Source organism: Rhineura floridana, chromosome 6 (genome assembly GCF_030035675.1).
Source record: "Rhineura floridana isolate rRhiFlo1 chromosome 6, rRhiFlo1.hap2, whole genome shotgun sequence".
Classification (NCBI taxonomy): domain Eukaryota; kingdom Metazoa; phylum Chordata; class Lepidosauria; order Squamata; family Rhineuridae; genus Rhineura; species Rhineura floridana.
Genome location: NC_084485.1, coordinates 2,743,495 through 2,770,451, shown reverse-complemented (window position 1 = coordinate 2,770,451; position 26,957 = coordinate 2,743,495). Strand labels below are relative to the sequence as shown.

The 26,957-nt window shown below is 46.9% G+C and overlaps 1 protein-coding gene across 3 annotated transcripts in view; it reads right to left on the bottom strand.

Moving 5' to 3' along the window:
* Nucleotides 1–5,118: 5,118 nt before the first annotated feature.
* The window catches only part of VSTM2L (V-set and transmembrane domain containing 2 like), a 45,415-nt gene continuing 23,576 nt past the window's right edge, over nucleotides 5,119–26,957 (bottom strand). The window contains exons 1-3 of one of the 3 annotated variants that reach the window (XM_061630183.1): nucleotides 19,868–19,938; nucleotides 19,296–19,349; nucleotides 5,119–6,858 (exon numbers count right to left, since the gene is read on the bottom strand). In XM_061630183.1, the coding sequence (XP_061486167.1) occupies nucleotides 6,517–6,858; nucleotides 19,296–19,349; nucleotides 19,868–19,906 (435 nt within the window). In that variant the 5' untranslated portion in view covers nucleotides 19,907–19,938 and the 3' untranslated portion in view covers nucleotides 5,119–6,516. Of the gene's footprint in view, nucleotides 6,859–8,502; nucleotides 8,754–19,295; nucleotides 19,350–19,867; nucleotides 19,939–26,957 lie in introns of those variants that run through there. The other 2 variants (XM_061630182.1, XM_061630184.1) reach the window with 2 other exon arrangements.

The window sequence follows — 26,957 nt, the reverse complement described above, 5'->3', positions numbered from 1 at the left end:
AGAGTTTCACTTCTGTCATAAATGGAAATGGGCTGCCTTCAAGTTGATCCCGACTTATGGCCCCCCTATGAATAGGGTTTTCATGGTAAGCAGTATTCAGAGGGGGTTTACCATTGCCTCCCTCTGAGGTTGAGAAGCAGTGACTGGCCCAAGGTCACCCAGGGAACTTCATGGCTGTGTGGGGATTCGAACCCTGGTCTCCCAGGTCGTAGTCCAACACCTTAACCACTGCACCACACTGGCACATAATGTCCACTAATTTATCATCTACCAAGTTGTTCAGGGATGTGTATCTGCCAAACAGAGGACCTTGACGAAGGGCTGGGGCTCTCCTGCCATTTTGGACTACTATCCAAAGGGCACCTGGTTGGAGAAGGTTGTTCTAAACATTTGGGGTGGGGTGGTGTAGGGACAATCTCAGCAACTGCTTAAAAATTAGATGGCCTAAGGAAGGCCTGGCTGCTGGATCGGGCTAAAAGGCCCATTTAGGCTAGGATCCTATTCTCACAATAATTCTGGGAAAAACAGAAGGGAGTAGAAAAAGAGGAAGGCCAAACAAGAGATGGATTGATTCCATAAGGGAAGCCACAGACCTGAACTTACAAGATCTGAACAGGGTGGTTCATGACAGATGCTCTTGGAGGTCTCTGATTCATAGGTCGCCATAAGTCGTAATCGACTTGAAGGCACATAACAACAACAACAACATGAATCAGCAACCTCCAACAGCATTTGAAATGTGGTGTTGGAGGAGAGCTTTGCGCATACCATGGACTGCGAAAAAATCAAACCAGAACTGTCACTAGAAGCTAAAATGATGAAACTGAGGTTATCATACTTTGGACACATCATGAGAAGACATGATTCACTGGAAAAGACAATGTAAGAATGTGAATGTTAAATTCTTGAAATTAAAAATGGACATGAGATAAAAATCTGAGCCGTCTAGTGGTTTACAGTTAATGCTGATCAGCATCCATCAAGAGACACGAGGATATGGGGCCAAATTTAAATTGCTTGGGGGTGGAGTCACCTTCAGCCAATCCTGCCCAGCAGGTCGGTGGCTGACTGCCTGACTGGATCTAGGATTGTTGTTGTTGTTGTGCTTTTGACTTATGGGGACCCTATGAATCAATGACCTGCAAGAGCATCTGTCATGAGCCACCCTGTTCAGATCTTGTAAGTTCAGGTCTGTGGCTTCCTTCATGGAATCAATCCATCTCTTGTTTGGCCTTCCTCTTTTTCTACTCCCTGCTGTTTTTCACAGCATTATTGTCTTTTCTAGTGAATTATGTCTTCTCATGATGTGTCCAAAGTATGATAACCTCAGTTTCATCATTTTAGCTTCTAGTGATAGTTCTGGTTTAATTTGTTCTAACACCCAATTATTTGTCTTTTTCGCAGTCCACATAGGGATATGATAGGGGGAGGAGATCCCACACATCCTCTCTTCCCTGGAGATTCGTCTGGTGTCTCCCTGGGCTTGAGTGGGCTGCTGGTGGGAGGAATCCCTCTGTTTTTTCTTCTAGTTCCAAAATGTTGGAATGTCTTCTAGTTCCTCTTGTCTTTAAGCAGGGTGTTCACAGAGGCCTACAATGCTGGCCAAGGGATGTTCTTAAAAACCCCAGCACAAGCTTTGATTTTTTGGTTTGCAAATGGAGCTAACTTAATATGCAAAACACTAGCAAGGAATAAATAGGCAGCGTGAAAATGTCATTTCCACACAGTCACTTTTCTGACCGTTATGCCGCTTCAAACAAAAGCAATTTACTCTGCCTCTAATAAAGCCAAGGTGATAACGAAGCTGTTGAATCGCTTCTCTCCATCTTCTCCTCTTCCCTGCTGGCCTCATCCCAGCCAGACGCCACTATAAAAAGGAAACATGAACAATCCAGCCTGGAGCCTGGAGCCTGGAGCTTCCCAGAGAATTTCTAATGGAGCCATAAACCTAGGGAAACAGCTTGTTGCCTGCGCAAAGAGGGCTATAGCCTGCATGGTGGAGCCATGGGTGAAAAATCAATTCCTTGATGGGAGGGTTAAGCCGGCTCACAGAACTAGGAGAAAGGCATCAAGGAGAAAGGGGGTGGGGTGGGGTGGGGAGATGGGTACCTGGGGCCCAGCCCAGTTTGGGCCATCCTAGCTTTGGAGAGATACAGTACGCCTTTGCATGAGTCACTTTGGGTGAGGGCCATTTGAAATGTTTGGCCAATTCACATGCCCTTGTATGCCCAGATTTATTTATTATTTATTCAATTTATATCCCATCCTTCCTCCCAAAGGGAGCCCAGGGTGGCAAACAGATGATAAAGCATTTAAAACATATTTTAAAACATCTTTAAAAAATTCCAATGTGAATTGTTTACCAAGCCGAAGCTTCCTAGTCCCAAGCTGTACATGGCTTTGTACACCAAGACCAGAACCTTGAACTTGGCCCAGTAGCAAATGGGCAGCCAGTGCAGTTCTTTCAGCAGCGGGGTGATATGTTGGCGATACCCTGCCCCAGTGAGCAGACTCGCCACTGCATTTTGCACCAGCTGCAGCTTCTGGATCAACCTGAAGGGCAGCCCCTCACAGAGCGCATTACAGTAATCCAGCCTGGAGGTTACCAGTGCGTGGACAACAGTGGTCAGGCTATCCTGGTCTAGAAAGGGCCACAGCTGTCTCACCAGCCGAAGCTGGTAAAAGGCATTCCTAGCCGCTGAGGTCACCTGGGCCTCTAGCGACAAAGATGGATCCAGGAGCATCCCCAGACTGTGAATCTATCTATCTGTCTGGATGGGCTTTGCTTGAAAAAGCAGCACGTAAATATGTATTATTTTTAAAAAAGAAAGGTGGGTAAGAAATGTCATAAACCAGCTTTCCCCAACCTGGTGCCATCCAGATGTTTCGTATAATTCCCATCAGTCCCAGCCTATAGAGCTGTATGATGCTGGGAGCTGTGGTCCAAAGCGTCAGGAGGGCACCATGCTTGAGGAAGGCTGTTACAGATGGATGAATAGACAAGCTATAAATGATGTGTTCTGCGCTGCCACGTTTGGGACTGTTGTGTATGTTCCCAAATGCCCTTCAGAGAATATCTCCTGCATCTGGATTTGAATGGAGCAGAAGCAAAAGGGGTCCCAACCTCAGAGACATGCTGGGCAAGGAATGAATGACTGGAAGGAGAGCTCAGCAAAGACTGGCCTGCCCACCACGTGCCTGCAGTGTACACATACTTTGGCATGTGCAGGCACTTCTTGGTCAGGTTGCCACCTTTCTGGGCCCGGTATGGCTCCTGTGTCGTAACAGCTATAATGAGAGGCAGAAATCCAGCGCTTTCCCAGCATGGAGATGCGGTGAAGAAGGTGGCAGGTTGGGGGTGGGATGCACCGGGAAGGGCTGTAGCTCAGTGGGTAGAGCTCCTGCCTTGCATGCAGGAGGTGCCAGGTTCAATCCTCCGCAACATCTCCAGGTAGACTCCTGCCTGAAACCGTGGAGAGCCATTGCTGCCAGTCCATGCAGGCGATACTGAGCTGGATGGACCTGTAGTCTGACTTGGTATAAGGCGCCTTCATATCTGGAGGCTCCGCTTTGCTTGCACTTACTCACAGGGAGAGCTCCTGTCTCTAGAACTTATCTCGGAACTGCTTATTTAACCTTCATTTTTTTTGGGGGGGGAGCTCCCATCAGCAGCCTTGCCCTTGGGCAAACCTCAGACAGCCCTTGTTTCTTCTGCCTCTTCCGGGGGTTAAGATATAAGTTTGCCTGACAGGAGGCATGAAAAGGGCAGGCGAAGAAAGAAATCATCATCAAGCCAAGATATACATGCAAGGCCTGAGGGCAGCTGTGGGTTTCCAGCCAAGCGGCTTACACACACGTGCACACACACTACCCGGAGCTGCTGTGTTCATTACTTTTCTGACAAGACTGTTGGGCTACTGAAAGGGTTCTGCACAATTTAACCCTGCATCCCCTCGTCACTGGGTGATAGCGGGTCTGAGGAGAAGGAAGAGAGATGGTCCTGGTCCCCGCCACATACAAAAGTGGCAGCCAGGGATGTGAACTTCAGACACACTCACACACACATACACCTCCCTGCTTTCCTGATTGCAGGCAAGGGCAGGGGCAGGTGAGTGTTGCAGGGAGACAAGTCACATCTGTGTTGGGCCAACTCTCTTGGCTGCACACAGACCAAAAATGTGTCCATAGTCTTGCTCCGTGGCTGAGCAAAAACACAAATATGTGTCAAACCAACCACCATCCCTGGCCACGTCCAGTGGGTGTCCATTTCAAAGTGTGCCGGCGAGTGTGGTGACGTGGATAAACGAAGACGCTGAGGCGACGAGTCCGTTTAAAGATCTTTATTCACTTCAGCTGGTCACAGACGTGTTTGTGTGGTGCAGGCAGGGGGCAATCCACTGCAGGAAAGCTGCCTGCAACCCACCCCCACCCCTTAACTGTCAGTGCAGCATTCAGGGGTCCTAAGATACCCGGGGATGGTTGTCATACAGCTGGAAGGGGTCATCTCCATTGTCAGCTGGGCTGACCCCCTGCAACAGGGGACTGTGTTCCAGAAGAGGAGCCACCCTCCACACCCACCCCTCCATCTCCCTTGGAAGGCTACCCCTCCCTGCACCAGTCCTGGTTGCTTCTGCAAATAGCCTCCCTCCAGACCCAGCAAGCAGAAATATGTACAAGAGGAGCCAGGGAGGGGAGGGGAGGGGGCTTGTTGATCCTGTCTGTTTGGGTGTTTGTGTTTGGACCCCAGAAGGCTGATACTTCTGGAGCAGTCTGCATTTATACTCTGCCCTTTTCGGGGACAAGAATCAAGTTTCAAAGTGCCTGTGCAGCCCAGAGCCTTGCCATTCCCAGGCCCTGTTCTAAGGAGCTTTTGCCCTGCTCAGGATGGCAGCCACCTGTGGGCATCGGCTCAGGAAGGATGAGATGTCCGTCTCCAAAGGCATCCATCCAGGTGTGCCTATGTTCCCCCGTTTGCCATAGCAGTGACTCTGCTGGTTCTCAAGGATGGTCTCCGCATCCAGCTAAGGACTGCTTCTTAAGACATTTCTTGTTCTCAGTTCCTGTGAATGAAATAACATGTGCCTCACGGCAGCTGTGACAAGCGTCCATGCTGCTTCTCTGAGACTGCATAAAAAAGCAGAAGCCTCATATGTTCCCAAGCTTTTTTTTTTTACCCAAGTTAAAAAAAATCGTAAGAGGCAGTCCTGAGAATATATCCACACCCTCCAGGGTAACCTCTCCTATTTCCCCTTCTGTGTGCGCAATAGCTGGTGATTGACAGGTCCTGGACATGCCCTCCAAATCTACCTTTCAGGCTGGCAAAGTACCACCATGTTATTTTGCTCTGGTACCAGGTTAAACAGCATCACTAGAATATACCACATGTGTCGTTCTGGGGACACAGGTTGGAGTGTCACATTAAAAAAAGAACACTGACATTTGTGAAATCTCTATGTAAGTTCGGGAGTCATAAGGAGCCATCAATTTTGTTTTGTTTTTTAAAGACAGGATTTTCCAGTGACCAGATCCCCAAGTGCATACTGCTTGTTCTACACTCAGTCATTTAATGTTAAAGAAGAAAATTTATTTTCACCTGACAGATGTTGTGTTGAGTGCACAGGGGTGATGTGTCTTCTTGGGAAACTCACGGGGACCCAGTCAATGTCCTGGGTGCAGTGGGGCAATAAAAGGGAGAGAAACAGTTATATTTACAATATACAGCCATCAATTTCATAGTTACACAGCTTGATACGAGTGAGTTAAAAGTAATGGTCTAAACAGTATTTGTCGGAAATCTCATTTTACAAAGACTCTAGGCTGAGAATCTCCGAGGGGTTCACAAATGGCATAAGAAGCTAGCAATACAGACGGTGAGGGTCAGCCAGATGTGGCTTAAGATGTCCCCAAAGCTGGGGAAAGTCCCGACTTTGAATTAAATCTCCTCACAGCAAGGCGAGTGACCTCAGGCCCATGTTTGGGCACCCTAAATACTTCCAAAAGACAAACAGAGATGACAGTCCTGCTTGGATGCCACCACAGGTCCCAAGGTTGTATCTGCAGCTGCATCCCTTGGGAAAACGCCCTCCTCTACTCCTGTGGTTACAGGCAGCCAGGAGAAGCAGCCAGTGAAACAGTCCAGGCTGACAAACCGGGCTTCCTCCGTCTAAATCCACCCTGGAGTGACTCCATTTCGCCTTCGGAGTCCCAGAAGCAGCCCATTGTCCATTCAGGGGAGAATTCATCGTTAGAAGGAATGTTAAAAATACATATCTATATGGCCGAGTGGAAGGGATGGTGACAGAGGGGTTCATGCGAATGGGGATGACTCTAGTTTGTGGCATTCGTTTTACACTGATTCTCCAGCAACCAGGGCCAAAACTGCTCTGGCCACTGAGATATCATGTTCCCATCACCAAATGGGATGGGACATGTGGGTGTGCATGTGTGGGTGTGTCTGTAGAGGAGGGAGAAACTCCGTCAGGCCATTCAGTACCATCACTCTGAATGCAAACCAGTCTAGAGGGCACAGGAAGCATCGTCCACGGAGCGTTTCTTGAGCTCCTTCCCTGGTTTGTGGTGGTGGTGCTGGTGATGTGAGTGGGAGCCACTCAGTTTGCTGTGGTCAGAGAGCTGCAACCCCAGCAGCTGGGTGTCTTGCAGGTGCCCTGTCGGGGAGTGGTGGCCGTGTGGCTCGCTGGTCTCCTCTGCCTCTACCCGCAGGTAGGCCTTCACTTTGTGATGTTGCGCCTTGCTGTCACTGAAGTCGATGACCCGGCACTCATAGGTCCCTTCGTCCGTCGGCTTGACCCGGGAGAGCCGCAGCTTGTGGGAGATGTTGCTACCGACCACTTTCACAACCTGGAGGAGATTGGAGGGGTCGGGTGGAGAAGGGAAGAGAGTACAGGAGTGAAGCCACAACAGATACACAAGTCACGAGATCAAATTATTCCCAAACTCATCCCTACTGAGCAACCATTGCTGGAGGAGACCTTTGCGCATACCATGGACTGTGAAAAAGACAAATAATTGGGTGTTAGAACAAATTAAACCAGAACTGTCACTAGAAGCTAAAATGATGACACTGAGGTTATCATACTTTGGACACATCATGAGAAGACATGATTCATTAGAAAAGACAATAATGCTGGGAAAAACAGAAGTGAGTAGAAAAAGCGGAAGGCTAAACAAGAGATGGATTGATTGCATAAAGGAAGCCACAGACCTGAACCTACAAGATCTGAACAGGGTGGTTCATGACAGATGCTCTTGGAGGTCTCTGTCACGGTAAGTCGTAATCGACTAGAAGGCACATAACAACAACAAACAGCAGTGATGGCACTACAAGCAAAAGCCCTGTTGAAATTAATTGGGTCCAACTCCTCAAAGGAGACCATGTTGATTCTTGTAGATGCAGAAAAGGCTCTTGACAATGAAGAATGGCATTTCTGTTTTGAAACTCTAAAAGCTTTTGATTTCAGGACACCCTATAGACAATGGATTCAAGCCACCTATTCATATCCAAAAGAAACGGGAATTGATTTTAAAAACGCAAAAGACAAGAATGACTGTGGTTAGTTTTGTTTATCTTAGCTTTAGACCCGTAAGATCCATAATTAAAATAAGAGAAAATAAAAAAAATACGCAGGAGAGAAGACTGAGGGGAGATCTGATAGCGCTGTTCAGGTAGTTGAAAGGATCTCTTCAGACTGCAGGACACAGGATAATGGGCTCAAATTGCAGGAAGCAAAATTTCAGCTGAACATCAGGAAAAACTTCCTGTTAGAGCGGTATGACAATGGACACCATGATCTGGGGAAGTGGTGGGCTCTCCAGCATTGGAGGCCTTCAAGAGGCAGCTGGACAGCTATCTGTCGGGAATGCTTTGATTTGGATTCCTGCATTGAGCAGGGGGTTGGACTCGATGGCCTTATAGGCCCCTTCCAACTCTCTAAGATTCTATTCTGTTCTAAGTGGGGTAAAAATCTGGAGGAGGAAATCTATGTGCAGGACAGTGTCATTGTGACACTAACTAGATCAAGGCAATCCCTAAATGAAGTGGAAGTAATAACAACAGAACATGGTATATTAGCTGGATATAAAATCAGTAAGAGGAAAACAGAAATATTAGAAATTAATATGGCAACAAATCCCAGAGCAGAAATAAAAGAACATTTTGAACATAGCTGGGAGGAAAAGTCCAATAAGATAATTGGAGCATAAAAATAACAAGAAAATTGGATGCCTATGTGATTTATTGTTATTATTGTTGTTGTTGTTGTTGTTGTTATTAGTCACTTTCCTTGCAAAAGTGACCCAAAGCAATTTATAACAACAATAAAACACTAAAAACCAATCATAAGAAACAAACTAAAACATCTTAAGAACACATCTGCACAGATAAAAGACAGGTCTTGCCACCCCAAAAGAGGCCACCTGTGCAAATTAAGAGCCTGAAGCCCCAGTAAAGAGGAAGGGATTTGCCTGACATGTAAAAATAGATACCGGTGGAGCCTGGCGTGCCTCTCTGGGGAAAGCAGTCCGCTGAGAAATGACTCTCCATGAATTCCAGTTCCTGTGTTGTTTTGGAAGATGCAGATTTGGCAGGTTTCCCACACTTGGAACAGGAGCTTTCTGGGGAAAGTAGGAGAGGTCAGGTCCTAACCCAATCTCTCCTCTGCTCTTCAGTAGCCTCATCATCACAAATGGTTTTGAAACACCTCCCTGTGATGGACTTCCGGGAAGGGTGACTTCACTTGTGCCTGCTTTTCGAGACGAGCTCTCGTCTCAGAAGAAGTTTTTTCAGCGTAAATCAGTCAGAACATTCTTTTTGACTGATGAAGATTTTCTCTCGGGAAGGGAGAAACATAGAGATTAACCATAAAAGCCTGTTTTTGTTTGGGAGGACTGGATCTCATTAATTTATGAGAGAAGGTTCAGCCAGCAATGCCGGAGGACGTCCATCACGCTCTAGCTGAATAAACGACACATTTCTCTTTTCTTTAAAGAAGAACGGACTTAAACAAGCAAGCACCCTTCTTTCTACATTTTTTTTCATTTGGTTAATTGTTGCTGAAAACAGAGATTTGTCAATGAATCAGCTATAAAGATCTTCTGGGTGAGTTAAAAATTTTCTCCTTTATTCACGAAACTAAGGAGGAGAAAAATTGAAAAAAGCCTATCTTAGTTTTTATTGCAAAAAGCTGGCCTGGAGGTGCATTTTGAAGATATAAACGGAGGAGGGATTTCTATTTCGAGGAGGGAAAAAAATAAATAAATAAATTTGATTTATGAACTTTGGAGCATTATACGTTTGGGATTATTTTCTTTTTGGTCTATTTCTTTTTGACGAATCTGCTTGTTCACGACGCCACTAACCCTTCTGAAGCTGGGAACTGGATTTGTTTTGTATTCCTGAACATGAGAGATAAGGCAGGCTGTACTGTCTACATTGTGACTTCATCGAGCCTGGAATATTAACCCAATTGTGACTGAAATAATTTTTGTTTTTGTGGTTCTAAGAATGGCAATCAGGAAAGGGGCTGAGACCATGGAAGAAATCATGTTTCAGAAAATAATGGATGAGATTGAGATAACGAAACAAATCCGGAGACAGGGTAGACAGAAGATGAAAAATGAATTTAGCAAAATGACGCAGGAGTTTAAAGAAATAGTGGATTCTGTGAGAGAGGAGGCTCTGGAGACTGGAACAAATGTAGTATTGGAAAAAGATCTGGAGTCTATGGATACAAGAAACAAAGCTTACTGCTTGGAACTTAATGTTGTCTCTGAAGAAATTAATGAAGATAATAGAGATAAAGTTATCAATGTCTTGGATAATTTTTTGGACTGGAATGATGTGATGGAGTTTGACATAGAAAAAATCTATGGAGTTTGCTACAGATATGGGACAATGGGAAAATTCTTAAGAGATGAGCCAGTGCATTTTGTAAAAAAGAAGAGCAGAGATGTGACTTTACAACAATATCTCAGCAACATATTCAGAATTGATGGCAAGAAAAGATTTGTGATGAGGGAGATCCCCATCAGACTGTTATTATATGACTATGGCTATGACAGCAAGATTAATATGGAATACTGATAATGGAAGAATGGATACTGAAAATACTGGACTGAACAAGACTACTGAAGATGGAAGATGGAATCAATATTGATATTGGAAGAATGGCTATTGAAATCATTGGATCAAACTGGTTGGACGAGATGGATTAATCTATATGTTTATTTGGACTATGGCTATGATAACAAGATTATTACGGGATACTGATAATGGAAGAATGGCTATTGAAATTATTGGACTTAACAGGATTATTGAAGATGGAAGATGGAATTAATATTGATAATGGAAAAATGGCTATTGAAATTATTGGACCTAGTGGATTTGAATGAGATGGATTGGTCGACATGTTTATCTGGAGAAAAATTGAAAGATATATCTTTCAAGGAATTGAAATCTCTCTTTGACTTTTTGCGGGAAGAATAAAGTAATGTTTATGAGATTTGATGAATAGTTAAGATAGCTACTGGAGGAAAGTGATTTTATAACATAATTTAGGAGACAGGATTGTTATATATTGTAGACTTATAGCTGATCTGCGATAAATCGGAAGTCAACATAACATTTTATTTTATTGTTTAATAATTTTTGTTTTGTTTTGTTTTTTGTCTTTAAAAATTTGAATAAAAATTAATGAAAGAAAAAAAAAAAGAAACACCTCCCTGTGATGCCATTCCAGGGCCCGTCACCTCACACCTCCGTCAATCTTAAGAAGATGAAATCCCAGGCACTCTCCAGCTCAATGTGTTCCAAGATCGATGCAGAATCACGCAAGCTAATTAGCTTTCCTACCAAATTGATTTCGCTCTCAGTATTTATCACCTAATGAAATTTAAGACTTACTCACTAGCCAGAGCTGCTGCTGCCTCTGTTATTGGGCTGGGTCAATAAATCAGATTTATTACCCACCCTGGGGCCGCTGACTCTGTTCCCTATAGTCACGCTGGATGTTAAAGGCCATCTTTCCCTACCTGCACCACCTTTGTCAGCTACAGATTTTGCAGGGTTTAGGTAATGGTCTGGAGGTCACACAAAAAACTGCCAAGTTTCTGACAGACTAAGAAAGCGAAAGTAGGTAAGATGGCCCCAACTGATCTGAGCACTGGACCAATTTGTTGGGAAATGGCCTTTCCTGCAGTCTGAGCTGTCAATAGGAAATGGAGAGGTCTTTGGATCAAGCAGCTTGCCGGCATGAATTGAGTTCCCCAGATGCCCCCCACTGCGGGCAGGGACAACAAGGCTCTCTTCCGATTCTGCACTGGTCTCAGTCACCTTTGTGCATCCTTCAGTGTCTGTTGTGCATCAGTGAGAGAGGTAAAAAGCACAGGCATCAGAGCCAAACCCAGCAGGAGACCATTTCTGCCATTTCTGACACTGAAGCTGGGAAAAGGCCCCTTGCTCAGGACTACCAAGCATCAGCTGCACAGCCTTTTGGAAGGAATGCTGTGGGGGTGACTAGGATGGATAACCTCTAGAAAATGGAAATGCACTGCCTTCAAGTCAATCCCGACTTATGACGACTCTATGAATAGGGCTTTCATGGTAAGTGGTATTCAGAGGGGGTTTACCATTGCCTTCCTCTGAGGCTGAGAGGCAGTGACTGCCCCAAGGTCACCCAGTGACAGTCATGGCTGTGTGGGGATTTGAACCCTGGTCTCCCAGGCCGTAGTGCAACACCTTAACCACTACACCAAGCTGGCTTTCGGATGACCTCTAAGCTCCCTTCTAACTCTAACATTCTATGTTTGGACATCAGCAACTGAGAGACTTCAACCCATATTTTCCATACCCAAACTTGTTGCTCTGCAGCCCAGGGCTAGCTGATGTGCTGCCCTCCAGATGTTTTCGGGCTTCCAACCTCCATGGGCCCCATTAAAGAGTGATGGGAGATGGGGTCCAACAACATCTGGAGGGCATCACATTAGCTACCCTTGCTACAACCCCTTCCTTATGGCCCATGAATATGGGTAGGGCAGGGTGGGGAACATTTATTTGCCAAAGGGCCACATTCCCTTCTGGGAAAACTTCAAGGGGGCCACATGCCAGTGTTGAAGAGGGCTATCATATCTCCCCTCTGGCTTTGTTTCCAGTCCCCTGATCATCCTCGTTGCCCTCCTCTGACCCTGTTTCAGTTTGCCTGCATCCTCCTCATAATGTGGTGTCCAGAACTGGATGCAGAACTCAAGATGAGGCCTAACTAGTTCTGAGTAGAGGGGAACCAATGCTTCACATGATTAGGAAACTAAACGTCTGTTAATGCAGCCTAAAACAGCATTTGCCTTTTTTGGAGCCATATCACATCGTTGGCTCATGTTCAGCTTGTGATCAACAACAATCCCAAGATCCTTCTCGCATGTCGTATTGCTGAGCCAAGTATCCCCCATCTTATAGCTCTGCACTTGGTTTCTTTTTCCTAGGTGTAGAACTTTGTACTTATCCCTGTTAAATTCATTCCGTTGCTTTCAGCCCTGTTGCTTTCTTGCCTTTGTGCATGAGGCTACGCTTTGCACACCATCACACCTCTCCCTGTCCTGCATTCTCAGAGTTCAAGGACACATCCCAGCCATACTCAAGGAGGGTGCGAAGCAGAGCTGGTGAGGGGTGTGGCCTGGGAGAGGGCATGTGTTTGAGAAGGGGGTGTGGCCTGGAGGATAGTCCCAAAAGTCAAACAGAGAGCACCGGAGGGCCGCATTTGGCCCCAGGCCTGAGGTTTCCTGCCCCTGGTGTAGGAGAATGGGGCTGTGTAAAAGGCCCATATGCATTCATTGTGAAGGAGGTGTGGAGAGAGCCCTTGCATCTTCCACTGCAGACATCATAGAATCATAGAATAGTAGAGTTGGAAGGGGCCGATAAGGCCATCCAGTCCAACCCCCTACTCAATGCAGGAATCCAAATCAAAGCATTCCCGACAGATGGCTGTCCAGCTGCCTCTTGAAGGCCTCCAGTGTTGGAGAGCCCACTACCTCTCTAGGTAATTGGTTCCATTGTTGTATGGCTCTAACAATTAGGAAGTTTTTCCTGAAGTCCAGTCAAAATCTGGCTTCCTGCAACTTGAGCCCATTATTCCGTGTCCTGCACTCTGGGATGATCGAGAAGAGATCCCGGCCCTCCTCTGTGTAACAACCTTTCATGTACTTGAAGAGTGCTATCATATCTCCCCTCAGTCTTCCCTTCTCCAGGCTAAACCTGCCCAGTTCTTTCAGTCTCTCCTCATAGGGCTTTGTTTCCAGTCCCCTGATTATCCTTGTTGCCCTCCTTTGAACCTGTTCCAGTTTGTCTGCATCCTTCTTGAAGTGTGGAGACCTGAACTGGACGCAGCACTCAAGATGAGGCCTAACCAGTGCTGAACAGAGGAGAAGTAGTACTTCAGGTACTAGTTCCCCTCTATGAAGGCAACCTCTCTGTGCCATTGGGAAGATTGCTTTTTCACTGGCACGCATGTCACAGGAGAGCTCGCTTCACACCTTCAACATGAAATGCTTGTTGGCTGGGGGCAGAGCTTGCCATTGTGATTCTGTTCTCACCCACAAGCCACAATATGCACTCGTTGCATACACGAGAAGGGCTGTGATGTACAATAAAGTTTCTTTCTGAGAAGGCCAAGCTGCAGCATCAGTGCCGCAAGTCCCAGGGGCGTGATCTGAGGGAGGCACAGGAGGTCACCAGCTTGCTAATGCTAAACAGGTTTTGGGTCTCGTCTGTGGCCTAGGTGGGTGACTGGCTGCCCAGGGAACCACATGCACGCCACACGTGGGTTCCACGATGGACGAAAGGCAGCCTATAATAAATGTAAGAAAATAACCTTTAAAATTAAATAAAGAAGGGGCAGAGGCAGTGGGGAGGCCCATGGGTCAGGAGCGGACAGGCCCATGAGTCGCTCCTGCCTCACCTCTGCCTTGCCGGCACTGATCTCATCCTTCAGACTCAACTTGCAACACATTTGCTAAGCCAGCCGACCACCTTTGCTTTAGTGCATCAGAGCGCTTTGCCAAATGCCACGCATTGGTCAATACTTCCACTTTTAGACAGCGGGTGGGGGAGAGCCATCATTTGGGGGGATCAGTTTGATCCTTGTTGATCCTTGTAAGATAAAAACATGAGCTGGAGGATTTAAAAACAGGTTGCGACCCCTGCACTCGAAGTGACACAGCTCCTGCAAGAGCAGCCCCCTTGCCTGGGGGGTCCACCGCTCACGCTCAGGCTCCTCCAGTCCTTGTCCTGTTTTGCCTTGCCTTCCTCCTCTGCTCCAGCCACCAGTGCAAGGAAAGGCAGGATCAGCTCTGGCTGGGAGGAGCTGGCCTGAAGGAGGGCAGGAAGAGAGTGGCGACTAGGCAGGGCAACAGCCGCCTCCCTGCTTAGCCTAGGAAGGAGGGGAGCGACAAGGCCCACTGCTGGCTCTATAAATCAACTATATTACCCATCCCAGAGGCCCGGGCGCTGCTTGCTGTATAATCACCTCTACAAGTTAAAGGTCATTTTTCTACTTGGCACTGCATTTGTTAGCAGACAGCTTCATGGCATTTTGGTAACAGGATGATGGAGGCACATGCAAAAAAGAAGAGGGGTTGGGGCAAACTAGACCTGGTGCTCAGCACATCACATGAAGTGCCACGGCTGAGACATAGGAAGCCACGGCAAGGAGGAGGGGGCCACGGTTTCATTGTGACCACGTAAGGCTGGAGGAGTCTGTCGTTTTGGGGTTCTCTCCGTTTCTCATCTTCCAATTTTAAATGCAGTTCTCCACATTCACACATCAGTTTGCATTTTTTTAAAAAGGCCTCATGAAAACCCATCTGCATTTTAGGGCAAATTTCTCCTAATACTTACATGTTTGTATGCAATTTTCCCTGATATGCACGTTTTGCAAATCAATTCTCCCTAATAGTACGCATTTTTGCATGTTATTTTTGCGAATATATGCATTTTTATGCACACATTTACCCTAGTGTGTGCATTTTTATACAGATTACTTGGCAGGAGAAATTCAGGGATGTGCACATTTCGGAGGACGCCTGCGTTTCAGTTTGCATACTGTTTCGGAAAGCGCCGATTAAGGAAGTTTACCTATAAATGCGCACTGAATCAAATTTTCTCCCCCTATCTCTGTGACCATGGCAGGTGCAGAACAGGGTTTCGCTTTTTCCTCCTCTACTGCAGTCCCAACAAAAATCAAGCCATGCCCCTGCGTGGCAGCTCCCAATGGGAGTTTGCATACTGGGGCTAGTAGCCACTATGGGATGGATTTGGGTTGGGCCTGCATGCTGCAGCAAGCCAGTACAAACCCTGGAGCTGGAGCCTCCCCACCTACCCCCACTACTGACACCCTTTATGTACAGCTCCATTGCTCAACCCATTCCCAAGACAGCTTCCCTGGGTCCTAGCTTCCCTCCTATCCCAACTTCAGTCGGGTTGAGTCTGCGTCCTGGGCCAGTTGCCAGTTAACCCACAATGGGCTCCTGCTGGAAGGGTGGGATATAAATGAAATAATAAAATAAATAATAAATAAAATAAATAACCCACATGGGGCTGAAACCAAGTGGGGCAGCAATAGGCTGGTCCCTGTAACCTTAAATGTCTCCTCCACCCCTTATTTCCCCATAGCCCTCTTTCTTTCTTTTCTAGGTGCTTCCCTCTCCTCCGCCCTCACTTTACTGGCCATTACAGGGGGGGAAAGCCATGGCAGCAAGGAGGGTTCATTTAACCCCTGCTGTAAACACAACTAGTCACCAGATCAAAGCATCTCCATTGGCCACACCTGGAGGGGCAACAGGTTGACCGGCCAATCAGTTGCAAAATCTCATTGAAGCTGAATTAAAAAAAAAAAGCACTCAAGCAGCTCCCACCAGGTTTTACAGTAAAAGGGGGTGGCATTTGACTAGTGTTGTGTGCCCCTGTTTTCAGAAGAGAGAGGTGGAGGTGCACTGAAACCAGCGAGCAGCGAGTGTCTTTCTACCCCCTAACCCTGCCTGCAGCCCTGGAAAGCCCCTGCTGGTCAGTGAAGGCAATACTGAGCTAGGTGGACCAACGGTCTGACTTGGTTTTCATTTATTTTTATTTATTTATTACTTGGTTTATATCCTGCCCTCCCTCCCAGCAGGAGCCCAGGGCAGCAAACAGAAACGCTAAAAACACTTTAAAACATCATAAAAACAGACCTTAAAATACATTAAAACAAAACAACGTTAAAGACATTTTTAAAAACAGCTTTAAAAACAGCTTTAAAAAAAGGGTTAAAAAGATATTTAAAAAAACACATATTAACAAGCAATTCTAACACAAACGCAGACTGTGTTTTAAGGTTTACGGCGTCTTCTCGTGTTCCCACCCCTATGGGCACTTTTTCGCTCCTACCACTGAGACTTCCACTTTGGGAACTCAGAACTGCCTTCCACTGAGCCATACCCTTTCTCCATCTGGGTCAGCAATATCTACACTGACTGCAGCAACTCTCTTGGGTTCCAAAATTGGAAGCATTCCCAATTTTGGACTTGGGATCATCTGCAGTATGTGTTGGGGTCGGACCCCGGTTTAAATGGCTGGACCTGCTGCTCCTTGGATCTGGGAGGCAAAGCGTTCTACAGGGCCCAGAGCAAAACCAGCCTCTTGGCCAGCCCCAGCAGACCCCATGACCCAATGAGCTATGTGGGGCAAAGTATGCCTGCTACCCCTTTCCCTCCTCTTCCTGTCTCGTGGGAAGGAATCAGGTCCTCCTGTCAACTTCATCATACTCGATCAAGGAGTCCCTGAGAGAAATTAACAGCCGGCAAATTCAGAGCCAATAAAAGGCACTGCAACTTTGCACATCTCCCAGCTCAGACCCGGAGCTTCTCCGAGCCGGGGGAATGCAGAAGGGCTAGGTAACTTTATGGCCCTTAATCAGGTTTGCAGTTATTCAGGCTGGGAGAAAAAGCAGAATGATGTTTCATGCTTCATTACAGGGGTCAGGAAGGAATATTCTTGTTATCTTTACAGCACTGTACCTTTTTACTATATGAGGGAGAAGAGGGAGGTTAGCTCAGGATGGGCAGAGATGGAGAGTTGTGCTCTTTTGGGTGGCAAAACCGTCAACATGCAGCCCAAAGGCTGACAGTCCTTCCTTATAGCACCTCAGGCACCACAAATCTAAGATCACGTATAGCTGCCCTGATATCATCATGGGTACAACTAATCACGAATGCACAATAAAAACAGTGGCTGGAGGGGAGGGCTAAGTGGATAGCCCCTGGTTCCGTTATAGCTTGGAGGGGGCCTGGGCTAAGGCACAGGTTCTTGACCTGTGGCCCTTGGGCCCCCTAGAGTGTCCATGGGTGCAAAAAAAATGATTTTGAATGCAATAAAATAAATTGTATGTACATATTATCTATGGAACTCCATAGCTTTCATCAGATTCTCAAAGGGCTCTGTCACCCAAAAGTGGTGAAGCAGGTATGGGCTAAGGGCTTCCTTCCATGCTCTTCTGCTGTCATCATGAGGCATCTGGTATGTATCAGACTAAGCCCATGCGCGGTAAAATCATGCTTAGCACATTTCAGCTGCACATTCATTATCTGACTGTCATCTTTACAACAACAGTCCTGTAAAGTAGGTCAGCAAGATTCTCCTATATTGGGGTGGGAGCTGAGGTCGAGGCAACGGCAGCTTTGCAAAAGCTGAGTGAGTTTGTGGCCAAGGGGAGGTCAGGGCCAGTGGCTGCCCAGCTTCCTTTCTTAGCTCTTTCACCACTTCCCTGGTGCTCGTTTTTATGCCTTTTGTTTTGCTGTCGATTATTAGGAATTGGGAGCCAGTGTGGCATAGTGGTTAGAGTGTTGGACTACAACCTGGGAGACCAGGGTTCGAATCACCTCATAGCCATGAAGCTCACTGGGTGACCTTGGGCCAGTCACTGCCTCTCAGCCTCATGAAAACCCTATTCACAGGGTCGCCATAAGTCGGAATGGACTTGAAGCCAGTACATTTACATTTTTAGTAGGAATTAGCACATAAAATTAGGGTCAAGAAGATGGAAGACCCATTGAAAGTGCAGCAAGGAGTGCCCACTGCTTGAAGGAAAAGAGGGGAGGCAAACACCTGCAGATGGGGGGGTGTAATTAAAAAGTGTGAAATTTGCCATCTGATTGTCTTTGGCAGGTGTTGCATCTAATATCAAAGGGGCTATAAAACACCTTCCAATGTGCAGAAGAGGGAACTTTCTCATATGCTGTGGCTGCTGCTTTCCTTTCCTGCTGAGGAGCCCAGAGTATCACTAGTTTGGTGTGAGACGCAACCTCATTTTTAGCCAGGCCAATTTAAAGGGAGCCACTCTCCAAAAGTTGAAGCTTTGTCTTAGCCTCAGTATATCTGTACTCAGCTCTGAATTCATTTCCAAGGGAGCACATTCTTGAAGGACCTCGATGATGGTGCTAAAGAAACCTACCAAACATTTGGGCTGGGAGGTGGGGGGAATGCTTCAATAAGATTTAATTGTGCTGGGATTTCCAGCCTATCCCACACCTCTAGGATTAGGGGGCAAATGGCCTTTAAGGCCAAAGGGATGGTCCCAGTTATGGCTGAGTTCTGGCATTTTCCATAGGAGCGCAAGGAGACCATCAAAGCTTGTGCCTGGGGAACAGCAGCAGTTCAGTTTTAAGTGGGTTCAGAGCATTTATCCTTATTTCTGTGAATAAAGTTTGGCAGGAGGTTAGGCGACATTGGCTAGACCATGTTGCATCAAGCAAATGTTATTTCACACTTTCCAGTGCATTCCACCATCACTTTCCTTATTGAAAAAAAGTCCAGTTTTGGGGACGAAGCAGGATTGCTGTGCAAGAGTGCTAAATCAGCTTTAAGTGTGCAACCAGAATTTGCTGGTATGTGATTGAATCCTGCCCGAAAACAGCAACAGTCTGAAAGTGCCCAGAGTCTCAAGCAGAGGTTTTTGAATCAGGAGTCCACAAAGGCAGCCCCAGAACCCCATTTTCAGGTTTGGGGCTCAGTTCTGTAACCTGTAAAGTAATCCTGTAAGAAGAGACACCTTTCAAGCATGTGCAGAGTGCCACCACCTGCTACTGTCCATCATGTAGCCACAATGAACTCACACCCTTTTGAGATTTGGGGAAGGGCAGGTCAGAGAATGAAGCTGCTTTTCAGTGGGTGCCATCTGCCCCCTCCCTAACATTTATCTGGAGATGTACATTTGCATGAATGCACAAAGAGTCTCCAAATTACTTTAAAGGCTATTTACCTTCTGAGTCCCTCCAAATGGTAGATGGGCCTTGCCAGCGGATCGTAAGTCTTTCTGAAACGGAGGCATCATTAGAAAGCCGGTTTAAATAAATTCCCTGTGTGTCTCTGTCTTGGCTCAAAGCACCTTCTTCAGCTTTTTTTTAATGGTTTCCAGTCTTCTTCAGACCGACAAAAATCTATGTTCCCAAGTCCCGCTTAAACAGTATAGGGCTCAGAAATTGGCCTTCGGGGAACCCAGAGTCATTTCCAGTGTAATTGGCACAAAAGTTAATTTCACCCTTGGCAAGAATTTATGGGTTACTGATTCCCACGAAGGTGCTATGTCTTGAGCTCTTGGGTCCAGTAAGGCATTTCTGAATCTGAATTTAGGTCTTTATCAAGAATGGGAACGTTGATGATTGTGTGGTTGGCATTTAGACATGTGGGCACGCATCACTCTGCCGCTGGCCTCCCCCTTGGACCCCCAGGCTGCCCCTTAAGCCCCCTCTAGTTTTTAAAAAAGCACCCCAGTGCCACACTGGCAGCTCTGTCATTGTGGGCAATGTGTTGCTGAGGGGGGCTTTGGCATACCTGCTTTCCCAAGGAGGGTCTTCTTTGCTGTCCTGACATTCACTTGGCTACAGGGAAAAGCCACCTCACCATGACCCACTCCCTGAACCTGGTAAGAGATGGAGCAAGAGGCCAACCCTGCAAACAACCTTTTTTTTTGTATCACCTGTATGACATCATCAGCATCAAAATGCCATTCCTTCCCCCACTGTCAATTAATTTGGATTTACCATTTCTGGGGGGGGGGCTCTGCAAAGCCGCCCCACCCCTCCTTATTGTTAATGACCCATTTGTGATGATATCTCAAATGACCCATTTGCAAATGAAGTCCCTGTCTGGAAGCACCCACAGAGCAGGATTAGCCTCTCCCTCAGGCGTATCCCCAATTTTACCACTTTAGTTTATCCCAAGTAAGCAGACAGATGCAATTCATTTCTATGGGGGGAATTAAAATTCAATTAAAACACTGCAGACACTGGGTCCTGAAGGGGTTACGGTGTGTCTGAGTGTTGCAGAAAGACATCTCGTAACGCCCCCCCTTCAAGGCAGGGGCAGGTCTGCCAGGTCTGGCCAAAGGAGGGGAAGTGGGGATCCTGTATGGCGCTGAGCAACCTCAGCTACTGAAAGTGTGCAGCATTCATGGGCCTTGTGGGGTCCTTGCAGGATCAGACCCCCACCCCACCCTCAGCAGCGGTGGGTGGCTTGCTTTCCACACCAAGCGGCAGCTGTTTGCCTGCTGCCCAACGGGGGAATCTACGCCTGCCAAGCGTTATTAAAATGACACAATGTCAGAGGAACGGCAATTGGAATAAGTGCTTTTTAAATATTATTCTATTTTTATCATGGGCAAAACCCTCTGCTGTAATGAGCTGGAAGATAATTGAGAAAGTGATCCCCCCCCCAGTTGGAATGGGAACAGCTTGAGACAAGCATGTGAGGGGGGAGGATGGGGGGGACACAAGAGGCCAAGAACATTTATTTCATTTAACTAATTAGTGCATCTCCTCATTCCATTCACGTGAGCCTAAATGGGTTTGGGATTCTAATCTGCTCAGTAAATTAGATTATTGCCTCCTTAGCGAAAACTTGTTCTTTGGATGCTGGGATAAATCGAAGGAGACATTTCCTGCAGTGACAGGCGACTGTTTTCCACCATGACCCTGAATGACAAAACCATAACAAGAAGAGGAGATGACTGGTGCACATCAGGAGAGCCTCCAGGCAGCAGCTGAATCAGGCGACAGGGAAGCCATCCAGTCCAGCATCCTGTTCTCACAGTGGCCAACCAGGTGCCTGTAGGCTAAGATCCTCTTGGAGGTCATTGGTGGCTGGACCAAAACTCCCAAGCAACATGGCAGCAGAAGAATATGGGATCAGGAGGGTCTCTCTCTCTTCCCCCCACTCCATTCTTGAAATCTGATGGAATAACACATTCTACTCCCACCCCCACTCGGAAAATATTCAGAATACGGTCTAATGTAGTGCGTGTTGGATAAAGCCCAGGCTGATGGTTCAAAACTTGTCCCACTTTTATGAGGATTGCACAACTGCCTTGAAGTGTGCCCTACGGCGACAGGGCACAGGAGACAAGGTAAACTGGCTCCTGTTCATGCACAGAGAACAGGAGTAGCAACTTGTTAAAAGCAAGCAAGTGAGCAAACAAAGAAATTGCCAGCCAGTCCAAAGGCACCCAAATGAGACACAATGCGGACAGTCACCTTTGTTTATTGAGTGACCCATCCACACCTAATGTGTGTGTGGGGGACAGTCTGATTTTTACTGAGCCTTTCTTTCCCCTGCCTCCCTGCATTCCATCACTCCTGGCCATTTGTCCTAGCCTGGCTACAATGCGGCCACGTTGTGGCTGCTCCTGCCCCAGGGAAGGTTTGTAGCTCAATGGCAGAGCAGGTAGGGCTGGAAGAGACACCCGTCTGAAACCCTGGAGAACCGCAGCCAGTCAGAGGCTGCGAGCACACTGGTCACCTACAGGAAAGTGTTTCCATTGGCCACACCTGGAGGGGCAACGGGTTGATCTGCCAATCAGCTGTGAAACCTCTTTGATGCAGATTTTTTTTAAAGAAGCACTCGTGCTGCTCCCACACTCTTTTACAGTGAAAAGAGGATGGGGTTTGAAGAGCGTCGTGTGTCCCTGTTTTCAGGAAAGAGGGGTAGTGAGTAGTGACGCACTGGAACTGGCAGAACAGGGAGTGTCTCCACCCAGCTAGATGAGCCAATGGCCATATCCTTTTGCACCCACTTGGGGCTGATTCCCAGGGCTGGCTCCCGGGTTGAGAGATCCTTCTGCACAGTACCAGACAGTGGGGCCTCTCCCTTCCCACAGTGGTAAGGCTCCCTGCCAGCCTGGGCAGGCTTGCTGAGCAATGGTGACCACTATTAGCAGTGGCCCAAGCATGCCCCGAGTTCTTACGGGCCGTGATTTAAATTCCTTACAGTGCCCCACAGCACCCCCAACACAGCAACACTGGGTATCGTGAAGAAATTTAACGGCAGTCTCAGACTTCCCAGCACTCCTCAAGCACCACAAAAGGGGACCCAGGGCAGTTGTTACGGGTGGCCCCCACCAGAATACTTGGGTCCTGCTATCTGCCCAAGAACTCTGGGCATTCTTGTCCACTCTGGATGACAGCACCATGTGTGAACGGTCCATCACAGATGAGATGGGCCCTTTCATTTCCTGAAATACTCAGTGTTCTTTTCAGTGAAATCAGATGGCATATTCAGTTGCCAGTCATGAAAAATATAGTAACAATATTTCTTTTCAGCCCCCCCCCCAAAAAAAAACCCTATTCACATTTGTTTAAATCAGGAGCCTCTCTTCAGGATTGGGAACTCTGCTTTTGCAGAGCTCCCATTCATGTGGAGAGGTGTGGTGCCCATGCACTCACTTCATGCATGGAAATGAAAGTGCATCACTCAGGGAGTATAGAGATCAACTGCAATGCATCTCCCCTCCCCACGCATTCACATGCACCCTTGTTCGACACATCAGGACAAGGGAAAAGGGCTTGAGTGTGGGGAAATCGATTGATGGACCTTGAGTGAGCAAGATCTTGGCAGCTGGCACTTTTCTGAAGCACTCAGAGTGCTTTGCATTCCTTACTGCAAACAGAGAGAGAGAACAGCCCTGTATCAATAGGATTATCGGCATGTTACTTATTGCAGGGAAAAGGGGATAAACGGGTGGGCTTGCAGAGGCCCTATAGATTCCAGAGATACTGCATTTGCTCCCGCCATCAGGCAAGCAATGCTCTGTTACTGAGCTCAATCTTTGGGGCAAATGAGTGTGCACGGTGAAGGTGATCACTCCACAAGCTGCTGTGGAGTGGAAAGAAAGAAACCGTTGGTTGAGAGACTCTCTTTGGCTCATGACGGAAATAGGCCTGAATGCTTGTTTGGAGTGCAGAGTGTGGGAGAAGCAGAAATGTTTGCAAAGCCTGACTTGAGCTAAGACAAGACGCCAACGCGAGGAAGAGTTGTTATTTCACGTTCTTAGCAGTGTTGGGCGTCCTCCGTAAGCCTGCCTGTACCCCAGTAAGGCTTGGGATACTAATATGCATCTAAGATCGCAGGAGCCTGATTCCTGGAATGTCACTTTATCTGGCCTGGTAGCTATTTTGTTCAGATCATTTAATTAAGACAGCTCTGGTGATGTCGTGAGCTTTAACTAGAGGGCTGGTGGAGTTCAGGTGGGTCAGGGTAGGAGTCAGTAATAATTCGTAGATAATTTTGATCTTGCACATTGTCTTCTGAGTATAGTTAAGTGTATATGTTAAGCTGCATATTCAGATTCTATTTTATTTTTCCATACAATCATTATTGGCATCTTGTTATGGGCCTTCAAGTCTCTTACAACTTATGGCAACCCTATGAATCAGCGACCTCCAAGAGCATCTGTCATGAACCACCCTGTTCAGATCTTGTAAGTTCAGGTCTGTGGCTTCCTTTATGGAATCAATCCATCTCTTGTTTGGTCTTTCTCTTTTTCTACTCCCTTCTGTTTTTCCCAGCATTATTATCTTTTCTAATGAATCATTTCTCATGATGTGTCCAAAGTATGATAACCTCCATTTCATCATTTTAGCTTCTAGTGACAGTTCTGGTTTAATTTGTTCTAACACCCAATTATTGGTCTTTTTCGCAGTCCACGGTATCCGCAAAGCTCTCCCCCAACAGGACATTTCAAATGAGTTGATTTTTCTCTTACCCGCTTTTTTCACTGTCCAACTTTCACATCCATACATAGAGATTGGGAATACCATGGTCTGAATGATCCTGACTTTAGTGTTCAGTAATACATATTTGCATTTGAGGACCTTTTCTAGTTCTCTCACAGCTGCCCTCCCCAGTCCTAGCCTTCTTCTGATTTCTTGAATATTGTCTCCATTTTGGTTAATGACTGTGTCAAGGTATTAATAATCCTTGACAAGTTCAATGTCCTCATTGTTAACTTTAAAGTTACATAAATCTTCTGTTGTCATTACTTTAGTCTTCTTGACTTTCAACTGTAGTTCTGCTTTTGTGCTCTGTTCATAGGGTTTTCGTGGTCAGAGGTATTCAGAGGTGGTTTACCATTGCCTTCCTCTGAGTCTGGATGCATCTTAATCTGGTGTCTCAGCTTTGACCATTTCGCCTTGGGTGACCCTGCTAGGAGTTTAGCCTCTTGGTCTAGACTCCTGACAGCATTGCTCTCAGCTCCTTTGACACTCTCAACCCCCCTCACCATGTTAAGGTGTGCATCCTAGAGGAGGTATTGGCATCTACTGCTCTCATTCATTCAGAGCCAGTGTGGTGTAGTGGTTAGAGTGTTGGACTAGAAACTAGCTGATCAGGGTTTGAATCCTCCCCCCCCCAGCCATGAGATGCACCAGGTGACCTTGGGCAGCTCACTGTCTCGCAACCTAACCTACCTCACAGGATTTGGGGGATTAAATGAGTATGGGGAGAACCATGTACGCCTCCTTGACCTCCTTGAATAAAAGGTGGGATACAAATGCAATAAATAAAATAATGTGCTCTTGATTTCTCTTTGATATCACCACACTCATGTCTTTGGTTGGCTGCCATGTGTTCACTAAACAAATCTTTCTGGTCACCATCTTCTCCTCCACTGGGGCAATTTATGGACCTCATTTTCAGTCCCCAGGCTATCTGGAATGTGGGGATCGGTTTATCCTGTCTCCCAGTCATAAAAATAAGAGCCAGTGGTGTAAAAGTTTTATTGGAAGAAGGAGGCTCCAGCAATGAGGAAACTGATAAACAGGCAGAGCCGCTAAGTTAGGAGAACGTGGGGGGGGTGCTTGCCTGCTGGGGGCCCTCTCAGAGAGAGTTTTACTGTGGGCTTCCTAGCCTGAGACAGCTACATCTATCAGTGTAAATGGAAGTCAAAGGAAAAGCAGAAGTCCTTGGCCTGAGCGATTTATTTCTCACACCGTCCTTGCTCTGGCAAAGGACTTGGCTATAATTTATCAGTTGGCCACAGGAGGTAAAAAATTGTTGTGGATCCAGCAGGGCCTCAAATGGTACCCTCCAGGACATTTAAAATCCCCACTGCAACCACCCAAGGCTGGCTTGGGTAACATCTGTCATGCTGTTACAAAAGTAGACTTGTCAAGCAGGAAGAAACATTTAAATGGCTGCCTTCAGAAACTTGCGTTCCTAGCTGCACCTTTCCTTTCCCCAAACTTGCTGGCTGGCTGTGGTAAGGCAGCAGAAGTGGCAAGTTTTCCCTGGGGGCCTCTCTCGCATCTTCCCTGGCACATGCAATGCTGCAACAGCAGCATCCCAGGCACAGGGGGCCATGGGAAATGTAGTTCTCTGAATCCCATGTTTCCCAGGCTCCCTGGCACCTGGGACACAAGTTGTCAGGATGGTGCCTTTCGGATGTCGTAGACCCAGCCAGCATAGCCAAAGGTCAGGATGATGGGGGCTCTAGCCAAAAATGGCTGGAAGGTACCACGTTGGGCTGCCCCTGGCCCATAGGGAGGCTGGCATCTCACAGAGGTTTCCAGAGAGACTTTGCCAGTGCCAGGAACTTTGGAGGAAGGAAAGGAGTGGGCGCCAGGTTTAGGGGTCACAGGGACTGGGTTGAGTTGTTCAGACCTCATTGTGCTTCCAGTGCCATTAGTGGAAGCACAACGTGGAAGCAGGCCTCACAACGTGCTCGCCAGGATGCCTCGTGGCTTCAGCAGCAAAGATGTGTTTTGTTTCCATGCCAAAGCTGATCCATCCATGAGCTGTTTCATCGCCTCTGCTGAGTGACTAGCTGCCCTTGACCTCTCCAGTAGCCACCATGCTATCAGGCTACCTGCTTCCATTCCAGCTGGTCAAGAACTGTAATTTAAGAACCGGTGCCTGAGCGCACTTTTCTCCTTGTTCTTCCCTGTCCCTTTTCCCTCATGTGTCATGCATCTTACATTGTTAGCTAGGAGCAGTTATTTGACTTTTGTAAATTGTAGTTTGTAAATGGTATTATTTTATTGATGCATTTTATATTGTATTTTTATATTTGTGGGTTTTTTGTAAGCCGCCTGGAGGGCCTTTGGCCGGAAGGCGGAGTATAAATAAATAAATAACAACAACAACAACAACATGATCCCCAGATTTGGATTTGAGCTTGGAAGCCACACAAACATACACAAGCTCTTTCCCCACTTTTGATGGAACAGGGTCATTTTGCCAAACCCTTTGGTGAACGCTGAGCCGCAGAACATCCGCCTGCCTGTCACGAATTATGATGGTGGGACTAGAAACACAGGCAGCCCCTGAAGCACCTGTGCTTGGCTCTCCCAGCCTGAGGTTCCATTCAGGGCTAAAGAGAGAAAGCTGCAAACATTATCCTCCCTAGTGTAGCTGTGCCCACCCAGGCTGTCCCCAGCATGCCCCAGGCCTAGCCTGTCTGTAAACGTTTCAGGACCATGGGGTGAGTTCTGTTTCCTCCCCTTTGAGGAAACGTTGCAGCATTTGCAGCTTTTTATTTTACCGACAAGGCAGTAGTGATAGAGGTGTACAAAATCATGATGGCATGGAGAAAGTGGGCTCTCTGGAACTCATGGACATCCAATCAAGCTGAATGTTGGCGGATTCAAGGCAG